The following is a 15115-nucleotide window of genomic DNA, read 5'->3' as shown; positions in this document are numbered from 1 at the left end:
TTGGTATAAACACTATGACGAGTGCAATTTCGCCGCAATTTCTCAGCCACAGCACTGTCTCGGCCGAGTGACATTTTACTGTCTCGCTTCACTACTCGGTAGGTGTAATCTGCCCATTTTATCAACTACTTAATACATTAATTAGGTATATTCCGAAAATCCTTTACCTATCTTTTCCGTAGTCAGGGAGAGTGAAAGGTAGGTATGCAATATTAGTAGGTAATAAGTCTTACAAATAAGTATTTTTTCGTTAAAAACTTATTAAATACTACTTACGTCCACGTGGGTTTAGATTTTTTAGAAACCCTGTGAGAACTCTTTGATTTTCCTGGATCAAAAATAGCTTAAGTCCCTCCCCGGGATGCAGGCTATCTCTGTACCAAATTTCGTCAAAATTGGTTGACCGGATGGGCCGTGAAAGGCTAACAGACATACAGACACACTTTCGCATTTATAATATTAGTATGGATATGGACTAATAAGAATTTCAAAAATAAGTTATTGATTACGCATATCGAGTCGGAACGGTAGGTCAAATCCTGATTCTTCGCGATTTAGACGGTCAGTACCACAGCAAATGTCAGGTTAAGGAGTTGGAACATGGGCTAGAGTGATAAAGTTTATGCCTGGTAGCCAAAATATCTATTCACAATCGCCAGATCTTTAGTTCACACGGTTTAGGAGCGTAGTACCTCCGCAGCATCAGGTTGAGGAGTTAGGTCCTGAAGTAAAATGACTAAGTTCATTCCTGGTAGATACAATATCTAGGTCGTTACCCCCACGATTACAGTGGGCAGTTACAAATAGCTTTAATTCTCCTATAGCCAGTGGCGAGCAGGTCATAGAGGCGTAAAAACAATGCTTACCCAAGTTGTGACAGCTCAACGGTTATTTTTTTATGCGGCCAATAAATAGATACACACCTACCCTGGCTCCAAATCATGTATAGTCATGCCAATCGGGGTATCAGGCGGGGGGCGGGTACCCGCACGTCACCTCCACTCGCCCGCACCGGGTTGGCGCGCGGGCTGTGCGGGTGTGCGGGGCGTTCCCTTCCCGATTACCATCTAGACCTGTCGCGTACTATACACGCCAGTGCTTGTAGCTACTCGTATTTACTTAAATATTCTATTTTGTATGTATAAACATAATCTAGGATGCCTATCTGAGTTCCGAGGGCCCGGCCGGTTCAAGTCCTAATTCAACCTTTTACCTATTGTTTGCGAAAGCTAAACTATGAAACTATTTCACCATTACCTGGTAGATGGGTTAGATAACGTCGCCTGATGTACCTATTTACAAAGTTCCTGTTCTACAAATTCTTGCATTTAATATCATAATTTTGACAAAAATCTTTAGTTCTTATAAAAGTGTTTAGCTGCGTGCGACTGACTCTAGCTTTGCATGGGGTATTAAGAAAATGTTGATGTTATGTAATATGATATATTATTAACTAAACAAAAAATTCCACGTGAAATGTTCTTAAATGTTCATAAAAACTGCAACGAAATCCACTAAAAAACTGTACTTATCACACTTCTTCAAAATCGGTCGAGGTGTGTCTGGCAGGGGGTTGCCACGACACTAAGTGTCTGGCAATGCATGACGTGATTTCTAATACTATTCCGTAGAAACATAAAAATATTACACTTTATACTTTGACGTACGATTTTTTACCTGTTAGATATCTGTCAAAGCCACCATGATCCAAAGTTCATAGTTGCGGATCGTCCATATCATCCATATCGTCCCTCCCTGTGTCACGGACAATACGCAGAGAATTTTTCAGCTTTTATAAAACAACGAAGGTCTTACCTTGACGGTTTCATCAAACATTTGTATGTAATATCATATCCTACTCCATGTCATACCTACCTGTGTCAAAAAAATCTAGCTTTCGAAACGCTCTTTGTCTTAAAATAAGTACGTTTCAGTAACCATTCTTCAGTTAGATATTTCTCTAAGAAGAAAATCTTGAAAATGAATAGAATCAATGAAACAAATTATACTTATTAACAGGTACCTATTAAGATTTAGTAAAATAAACAACATAAGTAGGTATATTACAATTTTTATTTCCATTATTCTAAAGAAGCTATTTTATTACTTTCTACATTTAATTTCTTAGACTATTTAAAATGCACAATCTTGCTAGTAACATTTGACGGCTGCAATTTCCTTTAATTAATAGGGTTGCAAATATATAAAACCTCTGGTGGTGTCAAGACAAGGCCTACTTCGCCCTTCATTTGTTCAGCCGTTGGTGGTTCTGAAGATAGATGGATTCTAAACGCTCTTAGAAGACGAACTAAGAGGCCAACTGTTAACATACGTGAGAGTTCATCTCCAGGGCACATTCGTTTACCTAAAATTATTTGTAAAATTAAACTCCACTAAGTAATAGCATATCTATTATATATAAAATTCAAAGTCCTGATTGACTGACTTATATATCAACGCACAGCCTAAACCACTGATCCTAGAGACATGAAATTTGGAGGGAGTGTTCTTTGTAAAAATTAGGTTTCCACTAAGAAAGGATTTTTCGAAATCTGTCCCCTAAGGGGGTTAAATGGGGGATGGATATTTGTATGAAAGTACGTCATTTTTAAAGTTACATCGATGAAAATTGGTAGGTATACACTATACAGGCTTTCGGTTAAAAATAAGAAATACGAACTTCACGATTTTTGAAAATTCAACTGCCAAGAGGGTTAAATAAGAGATGAAAGTTTGTATGAAAATCCGTCATTTTTCAAGTTATTTCCATGAAAATTAATATTTGGATTTTCGGTTACAAAATAAAAAAACGTAGGTAGTAGACCGTACCTATTTCAGGATTTTTGAAAATTCTACCCCCACGCCGATTTTCTAAATTCCACCCGAGCTAAGCCGGGGCGGGTCAGCTAGTCTTAGAATAAATAAATATCAACGAGATATCAACATACTTACGTAACGTCAGGTTCAATTCAGTGTGACGGTGTGTGGTGTTCGGTGACGGTGACTTCACCTGCGTGGATATAGGTTTTCAAAGATTCCGCGGAAACTTTTGATTTTCCGGAATAAAAAGTATCCTATGTACTAATTTAGGGTATAAGCTATCTCCATTCCAAATTTCAGCTCAATCGGTTCAGTCATTGTGGCGTGAAGTAGTAACAAACATCCAAACTTTCACATTAATAATAATATCATTATTAAGATTATTATATAAACCTACTTACTTGTTGCAAAGCCAAGAGTCAAACAACCGATGATCATAAGGTTATGGAACCTTCTCTTCCTTGTCATGTTGAAATAGAGGAATATATTTGTTACTACCTCATGCCCACGACTTCTTTCGCGTGGACATAAGTTTTTAATAATTCCATGGGAACTCATTAATTTCCGGAATTAAAAGTAGCCTAGATAATCTATCTCCATTCCAAATTTTTCGTCCAATAATTTTTCGTGAAACAATAGCAAGCATACACACAAACTTTCGCCTTTACAATATTACTTATTGTGTTGCTGGCGTTAAACAATGTGAATATTATAATACTCATTCCAATGTTTCATTCCTAACCGTCTACTTTAACACAGAACTTACCAGTTTGAAAAGGTATGAACTCTTGAGGCTTTAACAACTCTCCGTGTTCGTCAAGAAATCTTTTTGGATTGAAGCTTTCAGGATCTTCCCAAACATCTGGATCCATGTGAATTGCCCACTGCAACGGTATGACCATTGTTCCCACGGGTATTCGGTAATTTCCCAAGAAAGTGTCCTAATAATAATTAATATTCTCAATTAAATAACCTTTTTAAAACTTTTAGTTTAGCTTTGATCTAAAACGAATATGTTAAGAGACCAAACACGACGGTGTTATGATGGTTACTTCAGAAGTCCCAATGGCCACCTCCCGGCTCAATCATGGGATCCTAGACATCATCTAGATTCATAATACCTATGACGAGCCTCAACATGACGGAGTTATGGTGGGTAGGGATGAGTCCCTATGGCCACCTCTCGGCTGCATCATGGGATCCTAAACATCATCTAGATTCATTATACCTACTTGTCAAGACAAAATTTTTACTAAAAAAATCCTTATCCATACTAATTCATGCCTTAAGTAACGATTAAGCGACTCTGAGTCCGGTCGTAAGTTACGTAAGCGCCTATATAAATTGTTGGTACGTACTTGTATACATCCATGAGGTATGCCTACAGGTACAATCGATCTTACACGTTGAGTCTCGCAGATCACTGCCATGAGATAAGGCAGTTTTGAACTATCAACCGCACATTCCTCCGGGTACACTGTTAATATTTCCTCTCGCACTTTTTCCTGGACAAAATAACATATTTTATGCGTATACCATGTAAGATTCAAACCTTAGTCGCATCATTTATTTTAGGAGTTTCCTCTAGGTACATCATTCATCCCTTAGAATATTAACGCCTTGAAGCCCCAAGGTAAATTAAAAATTAAATACGTTCCCATATTGTGAAGGCGGAGTGAGTGTATTTGCATATGCATTTAACGCTCCTTTTTGTCATCATACGATTTTTGTGACTTGTTTGTTAAGAAAATGAACGTTTTGCACTAGGTTTTTAGGCTTTTTGGCGTAACCCACTTCTGCGTTACAATTCTAAATTTCAACTATTTATTATATTAGTAATAATATAAAAACAACATAATATAAAAACACTTACTTGTACTTCAGTATACAGGGCCAAGTATAATAAAACCCACGAAAAAGTAACAGCCGTAGTATCCAGACCCGCACCAAACATGTCAGCTAAAAGATAATGCATCTGCTCGTCTCTCATAAAGTGAGCGTTTTCATCTCCATTCTCATATCGCCTCTTTTGTTCAGCCAGAAAACTGTCCAAAATACATTCATCTTTTGAAGGAATGAGTACTTTGGGGTCGAAAAAGTGCACTTCAGCATTCGGTGTATGTTTACTATATTTTATACATTTGACGAAACCTTCATGATGCTCATTAAATATATTTGCGTGGTCACTGTATTCAGATCCTGGAGGGATTTCCAAGCCCAGAATCTTTCGACGCGTGGCTATAATACTACCGTATAGTCTATGCGTTTGAGCTTGCCCGCGAACTATCAGTTGCATTGTCTTTTGTGTTGAAGGAGATATAAATCTGAAATGTTTTGAACAAACAGATAATATTGTATGATTATACATATATTCGACTTAAATGTTTATAATGAATAATATCACTCACGATAGTTTAAATGCTGAATAGTAGTATATCAAAAAATATAATATTTCAATACTTGTTACTTATTTCCAAATGTACGAAAATAATTAAAAGACGATCCTAAATAGAATATGTCTCATCTATACTATCTATACTATTATATAAAGAGGTAATGTCGTTAAGTTTGTTTGTAGGGGGTAATCTCTGGAACTACTGAACCGATTTTAAAAATTCTTTCACCAGTAGAAAGCTACATTATTCCTGAGTGACATAGGCTATACGGGATCTTTAAAAACCTAGATCCACGTGAGCGAAGCCGCGGGGATCAGCTAGTCTTTTATAACGTTTCAGTGTCAGTGGCACTTGAAATTCGTTTACTGTTCGTGTTGTCCCGAGTACCGCAAAACTCAGCGCAATTTCCCATAAAAACATAATATTAAAATGAGCTTACCGCACAAAAGGTAAAAAATTCACAACGCCTGCTACACCCATTTCATGACAGCCCTCTTCTTGTATTTGTCTGAACCAATTCCACGTCTTATCGTCTAGTGGAAATTTGAATCCAAAAATTATATCATTGATGACATTACCCAAGGAATTTGAAATCATACTCGGTAGAGATATCGGTGTTCCACGAGTTTCTTTAACGTTCTGTAATTGTTATTATTTTTTCATCGATGTAATTTTTTACATTACAGCAAGATTTTAGCTGTTTAAAACGAATTTACGATTTTTATTTAACCATTAGTTTCACACTAATGGTTAAATAAAAATGTTTAGCTCCCTACAAAAATAAAGATTAGCGTCTTCCAAATATATTGCAAAAGCAACACGTGTTTGTTCGTTTTTGCGCCCAGTCTTTGCTTAGAATTTAGATACATATACGTTATATCTCTTATACATGATACGTAGATATTTTTATTTTTCGGGTTCCGTACCTCAAAAGGAAAAACGGAACCCCTATAGGATCACTTTGTTATCTGTCTGTCTGTCTGTCCGTCTGTCTGTCAAGAAACCTACAGGGTACTTCCCGTTGACCTAGAATCATGAAATTTGGCAGGAAGGTGGGTCTTATAGCTGGCATTACGGGAAAAATCTGAAAACCGTGAATTTGTGGTTACATCACAAAAAATAATAATTTGTGGTCATAAACTAATAATTAGTATTTTCAATTTTCGAAGTAAGATAACCACATCAAGTGGGGTATCATATGAAAGGTCTTCACCTGTGCACTCTAAAACTGATTTTTATTTATTTTATGCATCATAGTTTTTGAGTTACCATGCAAAATGTCGAAAAAATACGACTGAGTTACGGAACCCTCTTTGCGCGAGCCTGACTCGCACTTGGCCGGTTTTTCTTATAGATACTGCATTTAGAATAAACAAACCAGTTTGGATACACCAGGGTACACCTGATTTTAAATCCCATTAGATTTCTCATTCATGAGGTATCAAGATAAACCCCCAGAATATTTTTAACTTTAATATATAATATATTTTATAGTAACTTATACATACTTACCTCCTAATTTTATAATCTTATGTAAAAAAAGGAGATGAACGAGTGCAAGACGGCTTTTGTTGTATAACATTTAATGTCGCTTTCAATAATAAATAACGCTGTATTTTATAAGTAACAAAAACGATTCTACTTACTTTTGCTTTTATTTTACCTTCAAGACGAGTACTAATCTGCAATATTGTTTTAGGTATTATTACTCAATAACTAAGATTTGCATTGTATGATGATTATTTTAAGAACACCTAAGATAATTAATGCTGAATTCCGAAAATATAATTTGCAGTTTTTATTTCTTAGATAAGGTACGTAGCTTCTTTTTATTACGAAGTAGATAAATGAGTTAATTTTTTAGGATGATATAACAGCTGGTACCTACTCGTAGTATAGCGACCAATCTTCCACTCGGCCAATAATAAATGTTTTAACAATGGATATAATGATACAGTGTGATTTTAGATAAATAAAATTATAATGCCTGACATAGGAACGTACATTTCGCGGCCGAAAGTAATGCACATCGGCCTTTAGAATGACATTTCGGCTTTGTAGAGCGTTGTCTCTGTCACTTATATTTATATGACGTTTTGTCGGTCTCAACGACAGGGACAACGCTCTACATATCTGCTTTCTCCTTCTAAAGGTCGATGTACATTACTTTCGGCCGCTTATTGTAATACGTTGCAATGCTACTCACATGTCAATTTTCTTTATTTATAAGCGTAAAATTTACTATCCTCACGCGCCATTTTAACTTTTTGTGTCAAATTTTATGTCAAAAGTACTATTTTAGTTCTTATTTTAAAGGTGAACCGTACTTTTAACATGACAGTTGACCCATAGAGTTAAAATGGCGCGTGAGGAGTCATTTTTCGAACTATACTTTTATTTTATCTTACTTGAATCAATTCATGGACTCCGCTTGAAATTCGTCTCGCCAGCTTTTCACGAACTACGCCATGTTTGCTCATTCCAAAACTTTTAAGCCATGTCGTCACCAGCTTCCGTTGATCTTTCCATAATGCTCCTTCGGCGCATATGATTCCTATATTATATGGAAAAGCAAAGAGTTCCCACGGGATTTTATTAACGGCCTATCCGTTAGACCGATTTTGATGAAATCTGGTAAGTACAGAGGTAGCTCGCATTCCGGAGAAGCACATATAGACATTTATGTAATCCTGCAAAATCAAAAAGTTTCCATGGGATGTTTAAAAACCTAAATCCACGCAGTTGAAGTCCCCGGCATTATCTAGTAATAATATAGATAAGTACTGCGTGGCATGCAGTTACTTCTGACTTGACGCCCCCACTTACCTACGTCCGTATTCAATATTTAATCTATCCGTAATCTGGAGATAAGTTACTAAGCAACGTTGTTATTTGTTTAAAATTGTATGGTGTTTTTGACAGATAACAACGTTGCAAAGTATCTTATCTACAGATTACAGATAGATTAGAAACGGGCAATAACCGATTTTAACGAAAGCTAGAAAGCTTAAAAATTGTATTTAAGCTTGACGAAGCTTTATAATATCCTAAAAATAAAATATTCGGGCAGGATTTTAAGAAACCTTACTTATGTCAAATCACGGCCTTAGATCCCATACTAAATGACAGATTTACGAAAATTAAAAGTTACACTTGAGCCACTACCGAAGAAAGAAAATAATATTTACCATTGCCTTTCATAATACCATGCGTCAAATACAATGGTGCACGTCCTGAGAAGGCGTCCTTAGAAAACGCTTCCCTAATTAATCGATGATCAGACAGAACCACAGTATAAATGCTTCCCATCTGTAAGCTGTAAATTGGACCATATCGCTTCGATAGCTCAGTCAGGGTCAAATGTGGGTGATGTCGGTCAAGGTAAGGCAGGTAACCCACAATGGGGAGACCCCACGGGCCGGGTGGCAACTCTTTCCATTGGTTGATCTTTTTAAATATCCAAAATCCCAAAACGAATGCCACAATCCACACAAGAATGAAATCCATATCTGAAACAAACAAAAATCGTATATAGGAAGCTAGTCATCATCATCATGATCAACCCATGGCCGGCTCACTACAAAACACGGGTATCCTCTCAGAATGAGTAGGGTTTTAGCAATAGTCTACCACGCTGTATAAGTGCGGATTGGCAGACTTCACTTCACACACCTTTGAGAACATTATGGAGAACTCTCAAGCAGCCAGGCTTTCTACCAATATTGTCCTTCACCGTTAAAGCAAGTTTTCATTCTTAATTAATAACTCCGAAAAGTTAGAGTGGGATCGAACCCCCGACCGACCTCCGATTAGGACGCGAACATCTTGACCATTAGGCTAATACAGCTTCAGTGAAAATTGAGAATTAAAGCTTTTCCTTCTTTTGAGTCCCAATTGTTACTTGGATTCCCTGTAGTAGATACGTAGGTATACATTTTATGCTTGGTCCACGCATTCTGAATGCAAATTTTTCAGATAGGTACATCACTGTGTTGTGGCGATTGCAAAGTATTTTGGGAACTTAACTGTAACTTTGTGCCAATCAGAAAATGCCTCAGCGTCAGCGAACGACAAATGTGGATGATTCCGTTAACCAAATTCTCTAAAATAAATTGACAGGTCTAAATCAAAAGTGATGTCCTTTTCCACAGGGGGTATTGTGAAAGTGATAGCAATCGATCAAACCTGTCATTTTAGTTTGGTTTAGTAGAGTATATTGTGTACAACAGAATTAGTCACAGTGTGCACTTCTCAATCAAAGTACTAATATTATTATAAATGCGAATGGGTGTTTGTTTGTCCTTCCTTCACGCCCTAAATAAGCAACGAAACGACTTGATTTTTGGCATAGAGGTAGTAAGTAGTAAAAGGACGGAGAGTGACATACTCTCCATCCCGGAAAATCAAAGAGTTTCAACGGCATTTTTAAAAATCTAAATCCACGCAGATGAAGTCGTGAGCATCAGCTACTAAAATATAATATTATGACGCCGATCACCACCTAATGCGTTATATACACCACTTATATTATCACAAACAACAAGTTACGAGATTGAAAAACAATTCCATGGAACTTTTAGCATCCCGCGATTTTGCTGGGATCGTAAAAAATTCCAATAAGATAAAAAAATAACGCATGTTAACAACCTCCCGGCGGAGATTAATAATTCATTTGACCTGTCCATATTTAAGTATGAATGAGCAAAACAAAGTGTTTATCTCGTAATCTTTATATATAACGTTTAGAAATTGCGTAATGTTTGCTCTGTTTATTTTATACGTACTACTTAGTTGGCCCGTCCCGTCCGTCAGCGTAAAACGGGCACGGGCAGACAGACAAAAATTGAAGGAACCGGTCAAGTGCAAGTCGTACTTGCACAGGAAGGGTTCCGTACCACCGTACAAGAAAATACAGTTATTCTTTGTGCTGATATGAAGCGCCCGCCGCGCCCCACTAAAATTGATACTTTGTGTCAAATATTCTTCGTGTTGGCACTATGTTGACAGATATCACTGATATTTAGTTCCGAGTACGCTCACTGTTATTATCAGCGCCAAAATGGCAAAAATCAAGTTGCTTCAAAAATAGGTCGGCAATCGCAAGTCCAGCGTACTCGTAGCAGTGGAGATCAGTGCTATTAATGTATGCATAATCTAACCTATCAAAGTTTAAATATTCTATAGTATAGAAATAAAAATATGAGATACCTATTTATGATAAAACAAAAATATAAAAAGATTTTGATTCAAACAATAATAATTTGATACTATAAGAACGTATCGAATTTTATCGATGTTGAATATCGACGGTTCGATAACATTTGATCTATGCAATCTTCAATGTCATTCATTAGGTGTAACCTTACAAATCTACAATGAACAGAGCAGTGCTGCCAACTATATAAAAACGCTTAACCCACGTGAATGTGAGGCATAGTTCGGCATGCAGGCTTAATAAACATAATAATATACCAGATGCAATAATGTCGACAAGTAAACAATATAATATAGCTAGGTACAATAGACTAACCTTACTTATTCAGAGGCTCTAGTATTCTTGACAATGATGATATCATAAAGAGAAGTGAAGTAGTCCAGTGCCAGGTGCCTATATTTAACAATCTACTAGTCACGTGGGCCGACGGGTGACAACTGACACTACGCGCCTGAGCGGTTCATGAAAAAATTTGGGATTCATATTATCAGAGCATAACAATGTTTTAGGTTTTAAAGATTTATGCTAATTATTCCAGAAACCACTGGACTCATTTAACATTTATGAATGCTGTAGATATTGAGGAAAATAAAATGATAATCTGTACTGTTTTGTTTTGTCTCGCAATCAGTACATAGATCAATCTTAGGTACCTATTCAGAGTTAAGCAGAGGGCCATTTTTTGTCCGAGACCAGTTTTTATTCTTCGTAGACTTTGGACGATGAAAAATGTCGTTCGATCAGCGACGGATTATGATTATCTGAGGCCCGAGGCGCGTGGCCCTCTTCTGATATAAATAGCTATAAATTAGCATAAGCGAAGCGAGCCTGAACTTTTTCATTAATTTTACAGATTCGATTCTTATACAGGAAACATTATAACAGGAAATCAGCATCTCTTACTAATAGAGAGCGGGCCAGCGCGTGCCAGACCTTCGTTATTTTACAAAAGCTGAAAGTTTATCTGCGTCGTCGTGTTCCCAACATTGGGAGATTTGTTTGAGCGTGTGTTGAGTGTTTATGGATGAGCCTTAAAGTTTAAAAAATTATTAAAAAAACCGTATGAAGTCGGGCGAGCATACTGCATAATATAAGAAACTAAAAATCAAAGCGTGAAGCTCGCCCGACTTCAACATACATACACGTGTAGGATTAAAAATTATTTTTTACTTTGTAGTGGTTTTGGAAGTCGTTTTTTTTATTTTTTTAGTTTTAGGCTTTTTAGTGTAAGTAGTCGCTTGGTATCTAAAATAACAATGTGGCTAATTCCGTTGTATACAATCTCTAAACTAAACTAAAATGTCACGTCTAAATCTATTCCTATCCCTTTCATAATGTTGCTTGCGGAAAAGGATAGCACTAGATTTAGACCTGTTAATTTAGTTTGGTTTAGAAATTGTGTACAAGAGAATCGGCCCCAATTCCCCACTAAAACTTTCTAAATCCACACGGCTTAAGGGTTCAGTACCTTGCAGCATCAGGACTGTAGAGTTGGTTAGTTGGGACTTGGAATTCAATAACAAGGTCGGCATTTACAATATTATTTTACCAGGAACAGATCTTAAATCTCATTGGTTTAGGAGTAATGTACCCTGCATCATCAGGTTTGAGGAGCTTGGAGTTGTAGTGAACGGAGGAAGCTGTTGTTGCGTTGCTTGATACCTAAAATATTAATTCAACATCAGAAATTCCCGAATCCCCACGGCTGAGGAGTTCAGTACCTTGCAGCATCAAGATTGAGGAGTTGATATCTGAAGTTCAGTGATGTAGTCTATGCTTGGAAGTTGGTTAAAAAGTTAGCCAACCGTTCCTTTTGTGAGTCCTCGACTATTAAGTTAGTACCTACTTATCTATTTTCTCCGACTTAGATTTGATCAGACCAGTCAGACCGTTTCAGATAAGATTTGTTTACATTTTCACTGTCGTACATTCTGAATGTCTTACATAAAACTTATTATTAAACTAGCTGACTTGCCCTGGCTACGCTTAGTTTTTCCATTAATGCTGTCTTATTGGGGGTCGTTACATAGATATTATTATCTAACATAGGTACATTTAACAAGATTATATGTGCAGATTTAATATACGTTGAAAGGTCAATCAGACAGTCTATCCTTTTGTATGTAAATATAGAATAATTTTAAATTTTAAGATTTTTCTAAAAATTTCAAAATTTATAAGTCTACTAGCTGATGCCCGCAACTTCGTCCGCGTGGAGTTAGATTTTCAAAATTCCCGTGGGAACTCTTTGATTTTCCGGGATAAAAAGTAGCCTATGCCAGTCTCTAGGTCTTTATCTATACCCATGCAAAAAACCACAATCCGTTGCACCGTTGCGACGTGATTGAAGGACGAACCAACAAACCAAGAAACCAACAAACAGGCACATTTTCGCATTTGTAATAAGGGTAAGTACCTACCTACTATAATAAGAGTACCTACTGATGACAGACAGAGGTGCAAAACCCAAGTAAACTTAGTGGGTAATTAACTCATAGTATTAGGTATAAATTCAAAAATCATTTTTCCAATAGAAAGGGGAGTCAGACAGGGAGATCCAATATCTCCCAAACTGTTTTCAGCTGTATTAGAAATGGTATTTAGGAGTCTGGCTTGGGAAAACGAGGGGCTTAATATAAATGGCGAAAACCTCAACCATTTGCGATTTGCAGACGACCTAGTACTATTCTCAGAATGCCCAAAGAAACTAGAATACATGCTGCAGCAGTTAGCAGACGAAAGTGCTAAAGTGGGCCTCACAATGAACGTCAATAAAACTAAAATAATGACAAACTCTGACAAAAAAGAAATCAAAGTAGATAACAAAACAATCGAGTATGTAGAAGAATATGTCTATCTGGGCCATTTATTGTCAACCAAAGACTGCATGTCGAAAGAGATTGACAGAAGGGTGACAAACTCTTGGAAAAGATATTGGTCGCTCAGCGAAGGTTTTCAATACTTGTATACTACCATGTCTAACTTACGGTTCACAAACATGGGCCCTTACTGAGAAAAATCTCACAACTTTAAAAACTTGCCAAAACTCTATGGAAAGAAGTGTAATAGGTGTTAGACTAAGGGATAGAATAAAGCTACAAGACATAAAGGGAAAAACAAAATTTAAGAATGTAGAAAAAGTAATAAAACAATTAAAATGGAGATGGTCAGGGCACATGATAAGAGATAACATAGAAAAATGGACCATAAAAGTTCTAGAATGGTACCCCAGAAACAAAAAGAGAAGAAGGAGGAGACAATTTAAAAGGTGGGAGGATGACATAAGAAACTTGGTTGGTGGTATGTGGACAAGGTTAGCCAGAAATAGAACCATTTGGAAAAGTTTAGAGGAGGCCTATGTCGATGGACACGCAGAACATAAAATAAAATAAAAAACAACAAAAAATGTTAATGTAAATAATCCTTAATGCAATAATTTTTAAGTATTCAATGCATTATTTACCTAGTAATAAGAAAAACCTGTAAATACTTAACACTGCAATAAAGGCTCTTTTTATTTATTTTTTTATTTTATTAGTCATAAAAGTTTTATGGGTCAGTTTAACTTACTTATTCACGTTCATATTCACTTACGTTGTTCGCTAACACCACCCGAGGACAAAATAAAATTGACACAGTCGTCGATAGGTCTGCAGGCGACTGTGTCCGTCACTCGAATGACCGAATACAATGCGTGCACACTGGAAATATTAAGCACATATACTTACCTACCCATTAAAAATATTTTTCGGAAAATCTAACTTTAATTTAAGTACCTACGCATAATATTATGTATACTTTAAGTTTAACGTGATGTACCGTATCGCTGTTAGTGATCTGGTTATGCATCTTCATCGAAGAGTTGTTAGTTACTAGAGCAGCAATGTCCCGCAAAATAGATTCAGTCTAAGTGGTACGTAGGGAGGTGGGTAGGCACATGGCTCATCAGCCATGCTTTTTGACATTCAATAATAAGCATTTTCAGACCTATTCTGTCTGTCAATAATATAGATATCTGTGTCATATTATTACGTTGGTAGTAGTTTACGTTCCAAAGTAGATATAGGTACGTAGATAGGTATTATATAACTTTATCTCAAATCGTTTATTTTATTTATTAATTCTATAGCTTGTGACTATTATTTATGATCACTAGGTAGGAGCGCTTTTTTGACGCCAGATGTATGAAGTTTGATGATCCATGGTCTAAACTCTAAACTGTAACTCAATTATTTACAATCTACATGATCCATGCGCTTGATTTACGCGCGCGCGCGCTTTACTAAAATTCATAGTTCTGTGGAGGGTAAAACTAATAATAAAAAATTCCTCAGTGCTTGAAGACCAAAGTCTTCGAACAGTGTGTGTTTCCAGTGATGACATATGGATCCGAAACATGTTTGATAATTATGGGCCACATAAGTCACTCAGCGGAAGATAGGGCGAGAGCTATGCTTGGAGTTTCTCTACGTGATCTAATCAGAAATCAAGAGGTCGCAGGAGAAACAGAGTAACCGACATAGCTCAACGGGTTGCGAAGCTGAAGTGGCAATGGGCAGGCACAAAGTTTGAAAAACAGATAGGCGTTGGGGTCCTAAGGTGCCACAATGGTGACCTCGCACCGGAAAGCGGAGCGTTGGAAGACCCCTCCACTAGATGGACAGACACATCGAACGAGTCACTG

At 36.8% G+C, this 15115-nt stretch overlaps 1 protein-coding gene across 7 annotated transcripts; it reads right to left on the bottom strand.

The window, feature by feature from the left end:
- Positions 1-2061: 2061 nt before the first annotated feature.
- On the bottom strand, positions 2062-14109 carry phtm (cytochrome P450 enzyme phantom). Of its 7 annotated transcripts, none has more exons than XM_069509283.1 (9): positions 11900-11978; positions 8405-8725; positions 7625-7770; positions 5656-5855; positions 4694-5144; positions 4179-4325; positions 3587-3761; positions 2953-3010; positions 2236-2365 (listed from the first exon to the last, which is right to left on the bottom strand). In XM_069509283.1, the coding sequence occupies exons 1-8, from the start codon at positions 11961-11963 to the stop codon at positions 2970-2972; spliced, it is 1545 nt and encodes a 514-aa protein (XP_069365384.1). In that variant the 5' UTR covers positions 11964-11978; the 3' UTR covers positions 2236-2365; positions 2953-2969. The 7 variants fall into 7 exon arrangements, with proteins under 7 accessions (XP_069365381.1, XP_069365382.1, XP_069365380.1 ...); XM_069509284.1 differs by having other exon boundaries at positions 2276-2365; positions 2949-3010; XM_069509280.1 differs by lacking the exons at positions 2953-3010; positions 11900-11978 and adding an exon at positions 14002-14109 and having other exon boundaries at positions 2062-2365.
- Positions 14110-15115: the final 1006 nt, after the last annotated feature.

Source organism: Maniola hyperantus, chromosome 3, assembly GCF_902806685.2.
Source record: "Maniola hyperantus chromosome 3, iAphHyp1.2, whole genome shotgun sequence".
NCBI lineage: Eukaryota > Metazoa > Arthropoda > Insecta > Lepidoptera > Nymphalidae > Maniola > Maniola hyperantus.
Note: the sequence above shows the minus strand (reverse complement) of the source record. Positions and strands in the feature narration are given on the sequence as shown.

What these genes read in the sequence shown, in the direction of transcription:
- phtm (XM_069509279.1), bottom strand. Translation starts at nt 11,963, where the DNA reads ATGCCGACCTTGTTATTGAATTCCAAGTCCCAACTAACCAACTCTACA. An exon ending in GAGTCCATGAATTGATTCAA is followed by an intron (nt 5,856 to 7,624) that starts GTAAGATAAAAT and finishes TAACAATTACAG; the next exon opens with AACGTTAAAGAAACTCGTGG. An exon ending in TACCTCATGGATGTATACAA is followed by an intron (nt 3,762 to 4,178) that starts GTACGTACCAAC and finishes AATTATTATTAG; the next exon opens with GACACTTTCTTGGGAAATTA.